At 52.1% G+C, this 17330-nt stretch overlaps 1 protein-coding gene across 3 annotated transcripts in view; it reads right to left on the bottom strand.

Moving 5' to 3' along the window:
- RIPK4 (receptor-interacting serine-threonine kinase 4) overlaps window positions 1-14677 on the bottom strand; it is a 26827-nt gene extending 12150 nt beyond the window's left edge. The window contains exons 1-2 of one of the 3 annotated variants that reach the window (XM_012002588.1): window positions 14407-14677; window positions 5155-5446 (exon numbers count right to left, since the gene is read on the bottom strand). In XM_012002588.1, coding sequence (XP_011857978.1) covers window positions 5155-5446; window positions 14407-14588 — 474 coding nt within the window. In that variant the 5' untranslated portion in view covers window positions 14589-14677. Of the gene's footprint in view, window positions 1-5154; window positions 5447-13478; window positions 13520-13560; window positions 13757-14406 lie in introns of those variants that run through there. The other 2 variants (XM_012002591.1, XM_012002589.1) reach the window with 2 other exon arrangements.
- Window positions 14678-17330: the final 2653 nt, after the last annotated feature.

Here is a 17330-nt window from a genome sequence, read left to right as displayed (position 1 = left end):
GTCTGTGCCTCTCCAGGTAGCCCTGCCCCAGGCAGGCAGGGAGTCTGTGCCTCTCCAGGTAGCCCTGCCCCAGGCAGGCAGGGAGACAGATTCTGGGGCAGAAGCAAGCCCGGAGGCATAGGAGCAGCACATTTGACGGGCAGGTTAAAGAACTGTACTGTAAGGAAGGAGTTCTCTGAGACAGAACTCAAGAAGAATTAGAATCCACCTTCTGTAAGGCGTCATGTTTGCCACTGTGGTTGACAGCCAGCTGAGCTGGCATAAAGGGAAAAAAGCAAGCCTTAGAGGGTTCAGGTAAAGAGAGACACATGTAAAGATCAGGTCTGCTCCTCGGGAAGCTAGGGAGCTGGTTATGCAACCTGCCAGCTGGGGAGGCTGGCGGGCAAGTGGCTGCAAGTCCTTTAAAGGGGAACATACCTTCAGAAGCTTGAACTTTAAAGCAAACAACACACACGCCTCGCAGCCCCGTCCATCTGGAGTGTTTTGTGATCAGACACTGGCTGGCTGCTTCAAACACATGTGTTCAAGCAAAGGTCTGATAAACACCTCTGCTGGCAGGGCCCAGGCCCCAAGGAGCACCAGCCACCAGCTCCTCCAGGAATGCCCTTAGCGTCCGCATTCGGGGGAGGCAGGTCTCAGGTCTCCCTCGGGCAAAGGTGACCTTGGAGCTCACTGGGGAGACTTCACAGACCCCCGGCCTGACCTCTCTCAGGGACATCCCCTTTCCTGCCACTGTCCTCCCCTCTCCAGTGTAACTCAGTCCCCTCTGAAGCTGCTGAAAACCGTGTGTGGGATGAAGCCACAAGTCATTAGCATTAGTAGGACTCTTGATCCAGGGGGAGTGCCACCTTCAACTCTCCTTCAAGGCATATGGATTTTTTAAAAAATCCTTTTCATTAACTCTTGAGCTCCTCTCGAACACACCCATGGAGTGACAGGAAATGAGGCTGAGTCAGGCCTTAATTCTGGGCTGGCCGTGCCCATGTGGTGAACCAATAGGGCTGCTGTCATCAGCACCAAACAGCAGGGAGAATTTATGACCCATGACTCGGGCTTCCAGGGATCCTGAGCACATCTGCAGGGAGGTGGGGGGAAGGCCTGTGAGCAGGGACCGGCCCTCCTCGTCTGCACCTAGGAGCACCAGGATAGGGCCCCGACCCCAGCGGCTCTCATGTCCTCCCACTTCCATTTCTCCCAGGGTCTTCAGGCCTGCACCGCCTTGAGAGCCACACTCTGCACCCCAGGGAAAGCGTCAGCTCCCCAGAGGAACGCCATCACCCGATTGTGCAAACCTCGGCGGCAGCTGGACACTGGGACACAACGTGTCCTAACTCTCCAAATAAGCTCGAGTACAGGAAGTTTCAGTTCAACAGTGATTGGCGGCTTGAAAGCCTTCAAATTCAGAAATGGGTTGAACAATGAGAACACATGGACAGAGGGAGGGGAACATCACATGCGGGGCCCTGTCGGTGCATAGGGGAAGAGGGGAGGGAGAACATTAGGACAAACACCTAATACATGCGGGGCTTAAAACCTAGATGATAACCTAGATGGCTAATGGGTGCAGCAAACCACCATGGCGCATATATACCTATGTAACAAACCAGCACGTCCTGCACATGTATCCCGGAACGAAAAGTAAAATAAAATACAATAATAACGAAAGCATCACACAATTTCTAGGACTTCATCCCCCTGTATGGCTGAATGTAGGAAAAAAGTATCACCCTCTCACGGTTAGTTAAGGATCAGACTCACTGTTCTAATCTTGCCTGTACAAGTTAGTAGCTCTGTGGTCCTGGACGATTAGCCTCTCTGTGCCTGTTTCCTTTTTTCATAAAAGGAGGCAATAACAGTACCCTTCCTGTAGCTTTGTTGTGAAAATTAAATGACATCTGGGATCATTAGGAAAAAAAAAAAGAAAGAAAGAAAAGAAAAAATGAGAGGGACTGGGGCACAGATCCCAGCCTGGTGCTTCCCCAGCCCTGCAGCCTTTTCTCCTCCTCTCTGTGTCGGACAGAGCCAGCCACTCAGACTATACTTGGTGAAAAGAAAATAAGCAGCAATTCTCTGCAAAACCTCTGGCAACAAAATGCAAGCTCGGAATTGAGAATTCTGGGAGGGTTGCTGACTCTCTGTGTTCTCCTCCCTCCACATCTCAGACCCCGGGCCAGCTGCATTTCCCCTCCGCCCTTCCTCATGTTCCCACCCAAGCTGCCCCTTGCCCCGTGTCCTTAACAGCGAGCCACTGTGGCATCCACTCTGACCAGCAAATGCCTCCACACTTACAAACACTATCAGCAGCACCTGACTCTGCATCTCTAAGAGCTGAGGGCTCACAGCTGCCCCCAAGCACGCAGCCCTTCAACTTCAAGGTCCAGCTGTCAAGACTAAGAAAGTGGCCTGCCGGGGCTTTGCTGCCTTTAAAAGAAAGACAGAGCAGAACGCGACCCACGTGTGACCCTTTGAAAAGCGTCTGTTCTGGGCTAACTGGACATATAAATGCAGCCTGAGATTTTAAACCAAGTTATTTCATTTTTAACTTGAAATTGATTCCAACTAATATCTTAATATTGGTATTTAGTATATTTAATGTTGAATAACATCAAGTAGTAATTTGATACTATTACTTTATATACTATTTATATTTATATACTTTGTGAAGCAGACAGTTGCTGTGATATTTTCAGTCTGAATCAAGCCCTGGGCACCGAGGTAGCCCATCCCAGAGGCAAATGGCAGGACTGGAATGGCGACTTAAGATCTAATTTCAGAATTCTAGATTAAAGTTTTCCTGCATTGAGTAACTGTCTACTGAGGACTGCCCAGAAGCCCAGTGGCCAGTCCATGCAGAGCTTTCACACTTTGTCTTCAGGAACAAAGGTGCTGACTCTTAGAACCCCAACACTCTCCCTGCTGCCCTCTACACACCAGTAGCTATTTCTAAGAAAAAATAAGTATGTCATGTAAATACATTTTTCTGTTTGTTTTTGGGCTTCTTGATGGTGACTAACATGCCTGATTAAGAAGGATGTCACACAAAAGCAATCTTTCCTGCGGCCTGTCAGGGTACACAGAGCCTTAAGATGTCCCAGGGGCGCCAGGCAGAGATGTCCGTCACTTCCTGGCCAGCACCTGGTGTGCCTTCGACAGCAGCCTCCCTGAGAAAGCAGTTCCAGGCAGTATCTGTCTGCTGCAGCCATCCTGAAAGACAGGGAAGCCCTGCTGCCTGCTACCCCTGCAAGAAAGCCCAGAGCTCTCCCTGCGTCTCTTGGGCTGTTTCCTTCACCTAAACGCTCTGCTGCTGCCTGCCCCCGACTCCTGAGTGCAGAAAAGCCGGACCTTGTGTGAAGGCCCAGCCCCAGTAGCACTCCCACCCCCTCCCACAGGGCTGCCTCCGAGCCCTGCCTGCAAGTCACATACTCTGCCCCCAAGTGACCGCTACGTGCAGTGGTCATTTGGTTTCTTTCATGTCAAGCACAGTGGCAGGCCAGGTGGAAATCAAGGTCTCCGCTCCACGACTTACAGCTGGACGATCCTGGCTGCTAATTTACTCACTCTGAGCCGAGACTCAGCAAGAACCAGAGGCCACCGTCCACTCTGCACCTCTGCTCTGAGGAGGAGGGCAGCTCCCGCACGTGAAGCCTCTGGCATGCCCCTTCTGGTATTTAGTGCATGTTGCACAGCAGACCTTACCAGTCATTAGGGCCCCAGGGCCGGAGCTACCTAGAAACAAGCCCATAAATGTTGGCGGGAATGGAGGGTCTGCATGTGAAGCCCAGCCCTGCCCGTCACAGGAAACGGGAATCCCAGGGGTCCCAGAACATGAGCAGATGCGGGAAGCCACCCTAGAGCCCACTCAAGCCCAGTCACTTGATTTTTGTCTCCATTATCTCAACTTCCTACTTCACTTAGCAGGACAGTGCTTCATCTTCTAGCTGAAATCTTATTACTGGGCAACACCCACCTAAGAGACAACTTATAATTACTGCCCAAAGTGAAAAATTGACCTCCTCACCGCCGCCCTGGCTGAGCAAGGCACGCCAGATGCACTCGGCCGCAGAGTCTGGGCACAGGGAGCGGCCGTGCACATGCCACACGGGCCACCACTCCCATCCCCACCAAGAGCTCAGGGGCAGGGGTGGGCCCTGAATTCAGGTCTATCCTAATTAATGGTCAGGCCATCAGAGAGGCCTGGAAGTGCTGTGCCACCAGGAATAGTAGCACAGCCAAGCCAGGCGGGGACTCCTCTGCTTGTCCCCTGCATGAATTACATGGCTCTCGGCTCCTTCTCACTCCCAGGGCAGACACCAGTGTCGTGTAGACCAGCATATCACCCTGGGCCTCCCAAGAGCATGTGAACGTCACCACATGGGAAAAACTACAGCGTGCCAGGTGTAACCACCACATGTCAACGACAGTACAACCCTAGCCATGAAGGCCATCACAGGAGATACAAGGAAATACAGCCCTGATGCAAAGGTGATGATGTTAACACCTGCCAAGGCCCAGCAGCAACGCTGGTTTTCAGTTATATTATCCCTCTTACTTTTCTGTGTTTCAAAAACCAATCAGCAAAGCAAAAGCAAGCTCCAGCTCCCAGGCCTTGCACTAATACAGCACGCTGCTCCTCCGCACTCTACGCAGGGGCAGACAGAGGCAACGAGACCCTCCTCACAGCCTGTTTCCACAGCACTGTGAGGACCCCACTGCAGAGAACCCCCACATTCCCACCACCCTGAGCTCCTGAAAACACTGAGGGAAACGCGTCCCTTCGTTGCACAGCCTGAGGTCTCGCAAGGACACACCTGGCCCACGGGCTGATTTCTAACCTGATTTCGTAAGACCAAAACCCACAAACCCGCAATCTTTTTCCGGAATGAGTCATATGCCAGGATTTGGGGGAACAGCCCCCGTGTTCACCAAGCCCACCCTCCAGCTACACGGCGTGTGGTTTTCATACCGACCAGGACAAGCTTAGACTCCTGGAGTCCTCATGCTGCAAAAGTCCTTGGTTTCAAGTTCTCTCCTCCAAGAAGAACCGCCTCCTCTTCCGACTGTGTCCTGACCTCAGGGCTTCACCGCTTGATGCCCTGCTCCCCAAGACACAGGCCCCCCCTGCCCAGCCCCCTCGGGCACCGTGCGGCTCCCCACCTTGACGTGGTAGTGGGCATCCAGCAGGATGTTCGCGGGCTTGAGGTCCAGGTGCAGGAGTGGCGGGGCCATGCAGTGCAGGAAGTTCATGCCCACCGCTGTCTCGTGGATGATGCGGAACCGGAGATCCCACGGCAACGGCTCTGAGGCCAGCAGCTTTTCCAGGGAGCCCGTCTCCATGTACTCCATGACCAGGCCGACAGGTTCGCGGCAGATGCCGTACACAGGCAGGATGTAGCGAAACTTGGCCATCTCCATCTTCTTGGCTTCTTCCAAAAGCTCCATGCGCTCCCTGAAAAAGTTCAAAGGCATGAAGAACATGCAGTGGTCACTCAGCCACAAACACAGAACAGCAACCTGGCCAGAAGACGACTGGCTCCAGAGGGCTGCGCAAATGCCTCAAGTGCACACACACGGGGCACACTTTACTGTCACATCACTAATGCAGGGCTTTCCAGAATCTCTGTCCTGAGGCTGCTGAAATGTACCTGTGCAACACAGGGTTATCAGAAGTGAGAAGGAGGGAAATTCTAATTTTATATACATACACACGCACACATATATATATAGAGAGAGAGAGATAAAATGTAGTAAAATAGACATAACATAGTATTAATTATTTTAGCCATTCACAGGTGTACAATTCCCTGGCATTACACACATTCACAATATGGTACAACCATCACTACTATCTATACCCAAAACTTTTCCATCAACCTCAACAAAAAGTCTGCACCCACTAACCAGTAACTCCTTCCCTCACCCCCATCCTCAGTAACCTCTTTTCTACATTCTAGGCAAATTCATATATGTGCAAGCATATAAAATTTGCCCTTCTGTGTCTGGCTTGCTTCATTAAGCATGTTTCGGGGTTTATTCACGCTGTAACATATATGAACACTTCCTTTTCATGGCTGAATAATATTCCGCTGCATGAAATGTACTGCGCTTTGTTCATCTGTTCGTGGGTGCAGGCCACTTCCACCTTTTGGCTCTTGTGGATAATGCTGTACAGCTGCACACATTGGGGGACAAACGCCTGGAGACCTGGCTTTCAATTATTTCGGATATATACCTAGGAGCAGAATCGCTTGGTCACATTCTATGTGTAACATTTTGAGAAACTGCCAAATGGTTGCCCACAGCCTGCCACCTTGTTTGTATAAACTTTTACTGGAAGAAAGTCTCACCCATTCATTTAAATACTGGCTGTGGCTGCTTTTGCACTTCAAAGGGGAGAGGAGTCCTTGCCACAGAGGCCCTGCGGCCTGCGAAGCCTAAAATGTTGCCTCTGTAGCCCGTTGTGGAGAAAGTCTGCCAACCTCTGGTCTGAGGCCACTTCCCTGGTGCAGCCTGTGTTTTCACAGACTGGAATCCCAGTGCAGTGGTCTGCATTAGTGTCATGGGTCAAAAGTCTCAGAATGCGTTCAGGGTAAGAGGCTGAATCCGAGGATGCACGCTGGCCATGGAGGATCTAGGTCAGCAGTCCCAAACACAGACATGGTAGAAAGCACCCAGGAAGCTGGCTGGAATGCTGGTTCCCAGGCCTCGCTCCTTGAGAATGTGTTCCAGGTTGGGGCTGGAAAATCTGCTTTTTTTTTTTTTTTTTTTTTTTTTTTTGAAACAGAGTCTCGTTCTGTTGCCCAGACTGGAGTGCAGTGGCATCATCCTGGCTCACTGCAACCTCCACCTCCCGGGTTCAAGTGATTCTCATGCCTCAGCCTCCAGAGTAGCTAGGATTACAGGTGTGCCACATTCAGCTAATTTTCTGTATTTTTAGTAGAAATGGGGTTTTGCTATCTTGGCCAGGCTGGTCTTGAACTCCTGGACTCAAGTGATTCGCCTGCCTCAGCTCCCAAAGTGCTGGGATTACAGGAATGAGTCACTGTCCCCGGCCAATCTGCTTTCTAATAATATAATAATGAGCTCCCTAAAGGAAACGTTCAGAACCACACTTGGAGAGATCTGACCTCCTAGAGCAGGAAACCCAGCAGCTCCATGTCCACACACAGGCCACGCAAGGCAGCTGGCTGGGGTGGCCCTCAGGTAATTCCCCCAGAATCCAGAGTCCAGCCCAAGTCCCTGCCTATAACCCAGTCTCTGCTGCCACAGCAGGGGGCTCTTCTGCAGCCTGGACACAGGCCTGCCCCTCCCAGTGACAAACCCTGGAGCAGGTGCTGGGAAATCACTCAGTGGCTCCCATTTCCTGGCCTGCTGGAGAATCCAAAACAAAACAGTGCCAACAGAACGCATCCATTTCTTGATGATCTGACCTCCCCTGTGAGATTCAGCCCCTCCCAGGCTTCCCTTACGGTAGTGAAAACACTTTCCCCGCAGGAAAGGCCAGCAGGAACCCAGGAATCCTACTGTTTAGCTCCTGCTGTGGAAATTCCCATACATGGGACAGGTACCAAAGGCTTGGAGATCTCAGTCTGTCTGCCCCCCACAATGCGAGCCCTGCAGCTAGGGCTCTGCGTCTCAGGGCATAGCCCCACTGGTTCTCAATTAGAGGCAACTTCACCCCCCGAGAAACACTGGGCAATGTCTGGAAAGATTCTGGTTGTCACAACTGAAGGATCTACCAAACATGCTACAATGCATAAGACAGCCCCAAGGCTAAGAATTACTCAGCCCCAAATGCCAGTGGTGCCAAGTTTAATAACCCTGATGTAAACCAAGTGAGTGCATTTTCAGCCAACAAACTACTACTGTCCAGAATCACCACTTCAGTACCCCCAGCACTCACCTGACCTTTATTTTAAGCAGTTCTGTGTACTGGCAAGCGCTCGCTGGAATCCACTATATGTCAGAACTAAAGACAGGAGGTCCCTTTCCTGTCTTCATGGGGTTTACGTGTACCCTCTAAGGGAGAAGATGGAGAATTACCCCCAAAAGAGAAGTGTGGTTGAAAAATCTAAGCCTCTTGAAAGGAAGGTCCAGGGAACTATGGAGAATCAAGAGAGACCCAAAGTCAGAAGTCAGCGTCAGAAAGGGCCCCTGAGAGAGTCGGGAAGGCTGAGACCTGCACAGAGTCCAGGGGCACCCGGGAGGCCAGCAAAGCAGAGCGGTCACTGTGGACCCCCTTGGGCTTGGCAGAGCGGAGAGGGGAAGCCAGCAGAGCACACACACTCCGTAGGAAGAATCTGCCGGACGGGTCCACTGACTGCATGTGGAGGAGAAAGGCTTACGTGACCTCTCTGGAGCTGTACGAGGGGTCGCTAGGCAGCCCCCCATGGTGGACGTAGGAGCACCCCAGGAGAAGCAGCTGGGAGGGTGTGGGAGGTGGGCAGGTCAAGAGTGTGTCTGAATACACTCAAGGAGCAAAGAATCCCACTGGCCTTGGGAACAAGTGAAGCAGGTATCAGGAATGAATGTGAAATTATTATGAGACAAAACGGAGGGTAGCATGGCCTGCTTTTCCTAGCACTCTGGTTAAATGACCAATTAATGGAAAACAAGATGCCCACCAGTGTGCAGTGCTGGCCTGTGGGGGTCCCTGGGCCGAGCTGAAAGCTGCCCCATCACCAGCATACCGTTGGCTGCTCCCTCCCTCCAGGGGAAATCCTTCTCCCTGCAGCCACCGGCGTGGGCCAGGCTCTGGGACCCATCAAGGGATGGGGGGACTCTCAAGCCAGTTCCCAGTCTCAATGAGCATTGGGAAAAAAGGAAGAGGGCCTGATGCCAATGTCAAGCATCAGCTAAAATGAAACCGGTCACCAAAGAAGGAAAATGACACCTCTCAGCTCCCGGCCTTTCTCCGCCTCTGGGAACACCGGTTGGCTGAGGCCCTCATTTGTTACTTAAAGGAATACAAGCACAACTTCCACCCCAGCAACAGCCGCTAACTTCCAAACTGTCGGACTGGGACATGGTACCAGCTGCTGCTTCTGTCTTCTGTCTTGTTAAGAATCAGAGTTATGATTTGCCTGTTTCCGATTATTCAAATGTGGCCAGCTTGCCGCCCCTCCCCTACCAGTGCAGCCTCCCTCCTCCAGACACCCTGCCCGGGGGAGCGGGCCAAAGTCCTTACACAGGACTCAGACCCACATCCACCGTGCAACCCTGTGAGGCACACCCTCCTTGCCGGAGGGTTTTGAGGAAATGACAATTCAGGTGTTTAGAGGCTGGCCATTCACAAGGGTCATTTTTCTACATTTAGTAGACATTCTGAGTGTGAACTCTCTAAGCCAAAGCTGACTGATAACAAACACGTATTCTGAGAACAAAGTCAATCAAAGGAAGGCTGAGTAGCTTATTAAGTGGAAGCTCTGAGCCACTCTGCAAATAGTGTTTTCTTCTTTTTGCCCAAGGGCTTAATACATAAAACTCAGGTGACTTCTGATTGCAGAGCGAGCTCATTAGCAACTCTAACAGCTACGGGCTGGCGGCAGAGCACACCCCTCCCCAGCGCACCGAGTTCAGCAAGTACTTTACTCTCCCTGCCCCGGGCCCTATCTGCAGAACAGAGACCCCATTTACCTTACTTTAAAAGAAACAACAAACAAAAAAGGGCCACTGCTGCCGGTTGGGTCCCGAAAGCGGATCCCTGCTAGAATCTCCTAACGGAGTCCAACCCATCTTTGCACAACTGCCTGAAGGGAGCCGAGCACGACTTCCCCCTTCCACGGGCCACACATTTTCCTCGAGGAAAATCAGCTGTCCTGGAAAAAAAAATCATTGTTTCCGTGGACAAAAGTGTCTTCTCTGTGACAGCATGATCCAAACTGGCTTGGGGTAGACAGGATTCCGGCTGAGGCAGGGGGTCCCGGGACCGCCCCGTGGAAGATCTGAGGCCCAGGAGTGGAGGTGGAGCGGCTCTCTTGCCTACCAGCATGGATTTCGTTCAGAAGCACCGGCATATCCTCAGGAACTTTCCATACTGTTTACCATCCAGTAACCACTGGCCAAAACCCACACGACCCCTCCTTCCAGCCTCTCTTCAGGTGCTCACTAGGCGACATCTGGGAAACTCCAGTGGCTTTAGGAAGCTCCAGCCCTTCTGGGGTCAGGTGTCGCCCGGCGGCATTTGCAATTCAATAAGCCTGAAAGGGCCTCCTGGCAAGCTGCAGGAAGAGGCTTCTCTGCTGGAGGGAGGTTACGAAGTGCTCAGGTACTCTGAGCACAGAAAGAACCCACCAATTGCTTTTTAGCAATGGCACTATTTTTTTAAATATATTTTTTCTTCTAAGCAGTGTTTCTGGCTTGTTTTGATGACCACACAAAAGGAACTGTAGATTTATTGTTATCATTATTTTAAGACATGGAAAGATGCCGAATCCAGCCTAGGTGCTGGAGTGGCGGCCAGGGAGCACGGAACATCACATAGTCACGTTCACACTGTCTCCAAATCGCATTTCTTACTGTTGACAGTGAGGTCAGCGTTTCTGGGTTGACCAGAACCCCCTCTCGCCGGTGTTAATTAAAACACAACCTAAAAACTGTGCCTTGCTCCAAGCGCTGATAGGCTTAGGCATAGTTCATGGGGGTGGCGCCCTGTTCCCCTCTCCTTCGCTGCTGAGGAAAGCGCTGCTAATTCTGCTTCCGTGCAGGAACAGGGAAAGCCCCCACCCCACAGTCCCCTGGGCCCTGTTTTGGGTTCCACATGAAAAATCTCTGGACATTAATTAGGATTAACTTGTGGTTCAACTTTTTAAAGATACGATGAGTAGCACTTACATGAATTCGGGTTTCTCCTCATTTAGGGCTAGCCAAAGTGTATTTCCCCCTCCTAGGGAGGGCACTGGAGTAGCAAGAAATACGAGAAATATCATCACACCAACCATTTCTAAAAGGAACTTCCTAAAGTCCCAGGGTTCTTCTCCAGGCTCAGAAACCCCAAAGACCTGCGGAACAGGCCAGCTGCGGTTTCCCCTGGAAGCACGCAACCTGGAAAGGGGGAAAGAACAACCCCTGGACGTGGTCTTGTGCGAGTGGAGAAGCAGTAAACGAAGGGAAAAGTGAGAAGCAGGGAGGTGGGGGAGGCGGTGAGACCGCTCAGGTAACAAAGAGCTCCTAAGGAGAAACCTAGGAACTACCTTCGGGAAAATGTAGCCGGAAAAGTGTTTCATCATCTGTTAGCTGATGCCTCGCAGTGAGGCCTTCTGCACACGAATCCAATTATGTTCCCAGGGAGCCTCGGAGGGGTTCCCACACGGCTATTTTTAAAACTGACAAGAAATGGGCTTGTCCAATTGTCAGCTCTGTTGTTACAAACCTGGGGTTTGCTCAGGCTCGCCCTGACCAGCCAGGGCTGAATGTGGCAGGAGCAGGAGTGGCTCCCAGCCGGCGCCCCGCAGGCACTGGCTTCTTCTGAGCATCCCCTTCGCTGGGGGCTGGCAGGGGAAGAACGGGGCCTTTGGGATCACTTTATTCTCTCCAAACTGGTCACAGCACCCATCCCTACACCCCAACCTAGGCCCTGTGACCCCCCACAATGAGGGTCAGCCAGGGAGGCCAGCTATCTCTCCAAAGCCACCCCATAGGACCCTCCGAGGCACCAAGCCCCATGACGAAGGGAACCTCAGATCAATGGGGTATCACCTGTGAACTACCAGGAGCCCTGGGAGCTCCTGGGAGCCCTGCCAAGTGTCTAGGGGCTAGGCAGCCCCCCGACCTTTCTTGCATAGAAAAGCATGCTCACATGGCCTGGCACAGCCTGCTAATCAAAGAAGTCTTGGGCAGGTGCTGTGGCCAAGGGGTGGCTAAAGGCTGGGGCCCAGGGGAGCTGCAGGGAGCCAGGAGACCCCAGACTACCTTGAGAGGCAAGCAGCCTTGACCAGTGAAAATCAGCCTCACCTGCACCTGTACCTGTGGTGGCTCCTATGCAACAAGTGGTGAGGACCATAATTGACCCCAGGCAGCCTGGAAAAGGCTCAGACCCATGTGGCAGGGGTGAGAGGGGCTGTCCCTCCGAGAAGAGAAGCAAGACTTAGGCAGAAGGGGTACAGGGCTGGGGGCTGCACACAAAGACCCCAGGAAAATACTATCTCCCAATTCAGGGAACATCTTGCAAATATGAGGGGCTGGGGTGGGAGGCAGCTCGTCAGAAAAACACTGAGAAATTTGGCAGGGCACATGACACAGCAACTACCTTAAGGCACAGCAGGACTGATGTACATTCCTAACAAGAACCTCAAGCCGAATACAGTTAATAATTAACCTAAAGGAATCAACTTCGCAAACAGCCGGGGTTTGACCATCTTCTCAGAAAGATCAGCCACTGCTGCACACGGCAAAGCCCCAACCTGCTCTACCAGGCCCAGGAGAGCACAGCAGGTGAAATGCTTCCTGCTAGGCGATGCTGACCTCGACCTAGCCACCTGACATGCCACCACCTGTCTGCTTTGGGCAGGGCAGGAAAGGCTTCCAGTTAAAGTACAAAACACTTTTCAACCAAGCTATGCAATATCCTAAGTGATCCGCCTCAAGTGTAGAAAGCCTCCCTCCAACTAGGCCACCCAAGATATAGGGACTGGTCGCTAGAAATAACAGAAGATCCTAAGGATGTGAGCTGGTGAGTCAGTCTGGGGAGGTGCTTGTTTACTTTGCTCTTCCAATACAAGAAAGTGGTGTTAAAATTTTCGCTGATTAAAACTCGCTGCAACTACAAGACTGTCAGACACACATCCCCAAGAGAGAAAACGAATGCCCCTATGGAGAGGGTTCCCTTTCAGAACCTAACCACTGGCTGGTACTCAAAGTGGTTTGGATTTCATCAAAATAACCACAGCACCCCTCCTGGCCTGAGAAGTTCCCAGGATCTGGGGCAGGGGAGAAAAAGTGCACAGCCTGGGCCAGCATCTCACCTTTGAACTAGTGGTGACTGGATGACACTCTATTGATGTTTCCAAGAAACACTGCATTTGAAGGTTACGGCAAAAAGCCACCAATAGCTCTGCTGTGTAGTCTCCTAGCCAAGGACGAAAATGCAAAGGGAGAGGACGGGTCTCTCATCCACAGAGGCGTCATAGTCACGACATGGGGCTGCAGCACGCGCTCCCACCCCAGACACAAGCATCACAACGATTCTGCAGAAAAGCTGGGGCTTAGCGGCCCCATCACTCAATCAGCCAAACATTCAAAACCAGGTCTGCCAGGCAGCAAAGGCTAAATGGTATTTTTAAAAGTAGCCGCTTCTGAGTGTATGTGTCCAGGGAATCTCTAGGTAAAATACAAGCATAGCTTCCATGTAGAATGTAAGCTTCATTAAAGGATAAGTAATTAAAATGTGCTAAATTAAGCCTTACATATAAACCATCAAAATCAACTGTAAACAGTGAAATCTACAACAACAAAGAGGTGCTGGTCAAGAACAGTCTCCCTACCTCTCAAATTATGCACAGACGACAATCGACCCACCGAATTTAAGAGGGGCGGCTCTGCGTCCTTCCCATTCGTCTTTGTTACCTTGAACACTCCTGCTAGGTACTAGGTACAGACAGGTTTCATTCTGACTTTTGGACAGAGAAAATGGGTTGCAGGAGGGCCCCATGGCACGGCCACAGAGCATTAACCCAAGGCCCTTCCCCAGCGGTTCGGTCTCGAAATTAAGTCAGCTAAAACGAGAGTGTGCGGCGAGAAGGGGCTGGGTGGACGGATCAACACCCCAGACCCCATGCCGGACCCCACTGCCAGGTCCGAGCCCTGGAGTTCCAACGCGCAAGCGTCGGGCGCCCGGGAAACCTCGCCCGAGCCAAGCCGAAGCTTCCGACCGAAATAATTACTGTCTTACACCAATTTGTGTTCCAACGTAAATTACTAAGTAAGTCGAACGAAGGCTAACTCCACTCACAAAGCCCAGAGGCCCACACAGCAATTTTTCTAAGCCCTGCGCAGACCGCAACTCCCCGGTGGGTCCCGGGCAGGCCGGACGCGCCTCCCAAGGGCACGGGTCCGAGGCGCAAGGCGAGCTGGAGACCCCAAACAACCGGGGCCATTCGGGGAGTGTCAGGAAGCACGACTGGGCGCCTTCGGACGTCCGGGCAGACGCGGCCCCCGAGGAGCCCCCGAGGAGCCGCCTGACCCGGCCCCGATGTGCGCGATCGCGCCCGGGCTCGCCAAAGCCCCCGCGCCCCTCCGGCCGGGACAGGCCGAGTGGTCACTGCCGGAGTCCCGCGGCCTCGCCGGCAATTGGTTTACCCCCCTAAGCTGCTCCAGGGGTGAGTTCGGGAGAGAGAGGCAGGACCCCGGGACCCGACACCCCGACCCCGGCTCCGGCCTCGCCCGCCCCAGCGCCCCGCCCGGGCCGCTCACCTGTCGTCGACGTGCAGGCTGGGCGAGCACTTGATGGCGAGCCAGGTCTTCCAGTGGACATGGCGCACCTTGTACACCTGCCCGAAGCCACCCGAGCCCACCTTCTCCCAGCCTGTGAACTCGCCCGCGTCGAAGGTGCGCAGCAGCCCCAGGGCCCACGGGGTCCCGCCGTCGCCCTCCATCGCGCGCGTCTAGCCAGCGCCGCCGCGGCCGCCCAGGTGCCCAGGTGCCCAGGTGCGCGCCCCGCCCCGTTACGTCACTTCCGTCGATCGCCCCGCCCCTCTGCCCCGCCCACTTCCCTGCCAGCGCCGGGTGACTGCGGACCGATGAATAGACGCGCGGGGTCACTGCGCTCTCCCCTGGGTGTTCAGGGCGTGAGAAGGGCCTCGACGTGCTCATCAGCTGCCCTGCTTTTCTTTGCTTTTTTTCCCCTTAATTGCGGAGTCACATGCCGTTGGAAGAAATCATTCACTTTGCCCAGTTTCCCCCAGTGCTATCACTTTGCAAAACTTTATCAAAAAAAAGTACAGTCTCACAGCCAGGATATTGACTTTGATACAGTCACCGATCTTATTAGTTTTGCCCTGTTTTACTCGTCTTCCTTTGCATGTATTAGGTTTACACAATGTAATCATCTGTGTAGCTTCTCGTACCCACCCCTACCAGGCCCCTCCTGTGGCGATTTTACAGCCGCAGCCCGGAGCCCTGGCATCACTAATCTTTCCTCTATTTCTAAAATTGTTTTATTTCAGAAATATTATGTTTAGATACAGGAATCATGCAGCGCCTAGTTTTTTGAAATTGGCTTTCTTCACTCGTCAGCCTAATTCCCTGCAGGTTCATGTCTTGCTTTTTTACACGAGTTTCCTCTTAGAAAGTAACTTTTTAAAAAAAATTACCCAACAGCAAATCTGAAGTACATTTCAAATGCAAGAGTTCCCTCATCCTTTCCTAAATAACAGCCTCTTTTTACAGATGGTTTGAAAAGGAAAGATTTTTTTTTCACATATGGGAAAAAAAAAATTTCCAGCCTTGGAAGGATGTTTGGGTTAGAGGCCGAAGTGCATCACAGATCACGCACACGTCCACACCTCAGAAAACACTCACACATTCCTGAGACGCAACAGTGAGTGAAGGCTTATTTTTGGCCACAGGAGATGAATAATGAAGACAGGAGGGAGGAGCTAAAGGAGAGGGTATTTTAACGACATTAACTGTGTTTTTGTGTTAGTCACTCGGAAAGAGAGAGGCTGCCCCAAGTCAGCGCATTGGAAGCTGCAGACCTAGCGTCTCCAGGCTCCCCCTTCCAATCGGGCACGGACCTTCTTTCACAGCCTGTAGCGGGGAGCCGCGTCTCCCCACTGCCTCCCCGCTCCCATCTGGCCGTTCTTTGGAGCGAACTCACACATCCCAACATGACGATGCTTGCTCGGGGGCCTCCTGGGGGCACCAGGGAGCCACTTCCTTTCCCACATACTCTGGAAATTAAAACTGGTCTCCTTAAGGCTGGAGTGGCAAATAGTTGTTTTAAGCTTGTCACAAATGTAACTTACATTTGAACTAATGTTTTAAAAAATAATTGGAGTTTTGAATCTGTGAAGATAACTTGGAAGCAAACATAGTTATTATTTTGGTGGGAAAAAAAATGTATGGACTGGAAAGTGAATCATCTGCACTGTTTCCGGGGCTCAGCTCTAGCAAAGTACCTTTCTGCCTCTACAGTCTCCAAGGCACACAGCTCCGCTGCTGGGGCTGACTAACAGCCCACACCATCAAGTAATAAAACGCTCCAATTTCATATATTTAATCATCTGTGTCCTTCATTTGACAAATATTTATGGAGTGTCTGCTGCTGGCTCAGTACCAGGTGCCTGGGACTGGAGACCAGAGCCCCTGGAGACCAAAATAGCCAGCTCCCAGCTGTGAGCAGATCGAGTCCAAAGATCACGGGCTGGGCTGCAGGAACCTGGTTTGGTATCCGGCTCCTCTGCAGACTTTGAAGTGCTTTACTGATTCACATGACAACTGGTAAAAGAAAAACAAACACCTTTACAGGAATTGTGAATTCGAGTTCCAGACCCACCGGGATTCCGGGAGCGCAATTGCTATTTATGTTAGCAGTCCTTGGTCCCAGGCTGGGAAGGTTAGCATTTCCAAGTATAAAAGTAATTTAAAGTTTCGCTTTAAATACATTTTAGGGCCAAAGAAAAGTGGACCAATTTAAAGAAAAAGATGAAATGAATAATAGGGCAAGTTGTGTATCTCAGACTTGGGAGGTGGCTGTCCTGAGGATTAATGGGGCAATATTAATTAACCTCATGAAGTGTCTACATGGACAATGTGCCCGGTGTGGTTACAGACAAACCAATCAGCACAGATCCTGGGTGGAAAGCAGGGCGCAGTCACGGAGGCGCAGTAGGGGTGCAGACTTGAAGGTTTTCAGGAGGTGAGCTCCGAGGGCATGAAGCTCCACAGAGAGACTGTCGACCCGCCTGGGAGTGCGGGTGAGGAGGGGAGGGACGACCAGGGGAGACAATGGCGGATGGGAGGTGGGAAGGAGGAGTTGTGGAAGGGGGCTGTCTGCTGATATTTGCAAGCCCCCACTCCCCAACTACCCTGTGTGCTTCCTGGCCCCTTTCCCAGAAGAATTCCAAATCTGGTTTCCTCCTATACTGGATGTCCTGACTGCGAATCTAAATAGGTGATCCCTTGAGCTCCAGGTCCTCAAGCTGTGCCCTTCTTCATAGGGGGCCATTTAGCACTGACCCAGCAGGCAGCCCAAGGTCCCTGGTCTGGAAGTGTCGGGAAGCTGCCATTAACATTGTACCACAGGGAACAGTGAAGGTTGCCGGCCAGGGAGAAGACAGGATAGAGAGGTCTCTGGGTTTGCAGCCAGCCTGCCTCAGATGGGGTCCCAGGATGCG

The sequence above is a fragment of the Mandrillus leucophaeus genome, unplaced genomic scaffold (assembly GCF_000951045.1).
Source record: "Mandrillus leucophaeus isolate KB7577 unplaced genomic scaffold, Mleu.le_1.0 Scaffold69, whole genome shotgun sequence".
Lineage (NCBI taxonomy): Eukaryota > Metazoa > Chordata > Mammalia > Primates > Cercopithecidae > Mandrillus > Mandrillus leucophaeus.
The sequence above is the reverse complement of the archived record's forward strand: the minus strand, read 5'-3'. Positions and strand labels throughout refer to the sequence as shown.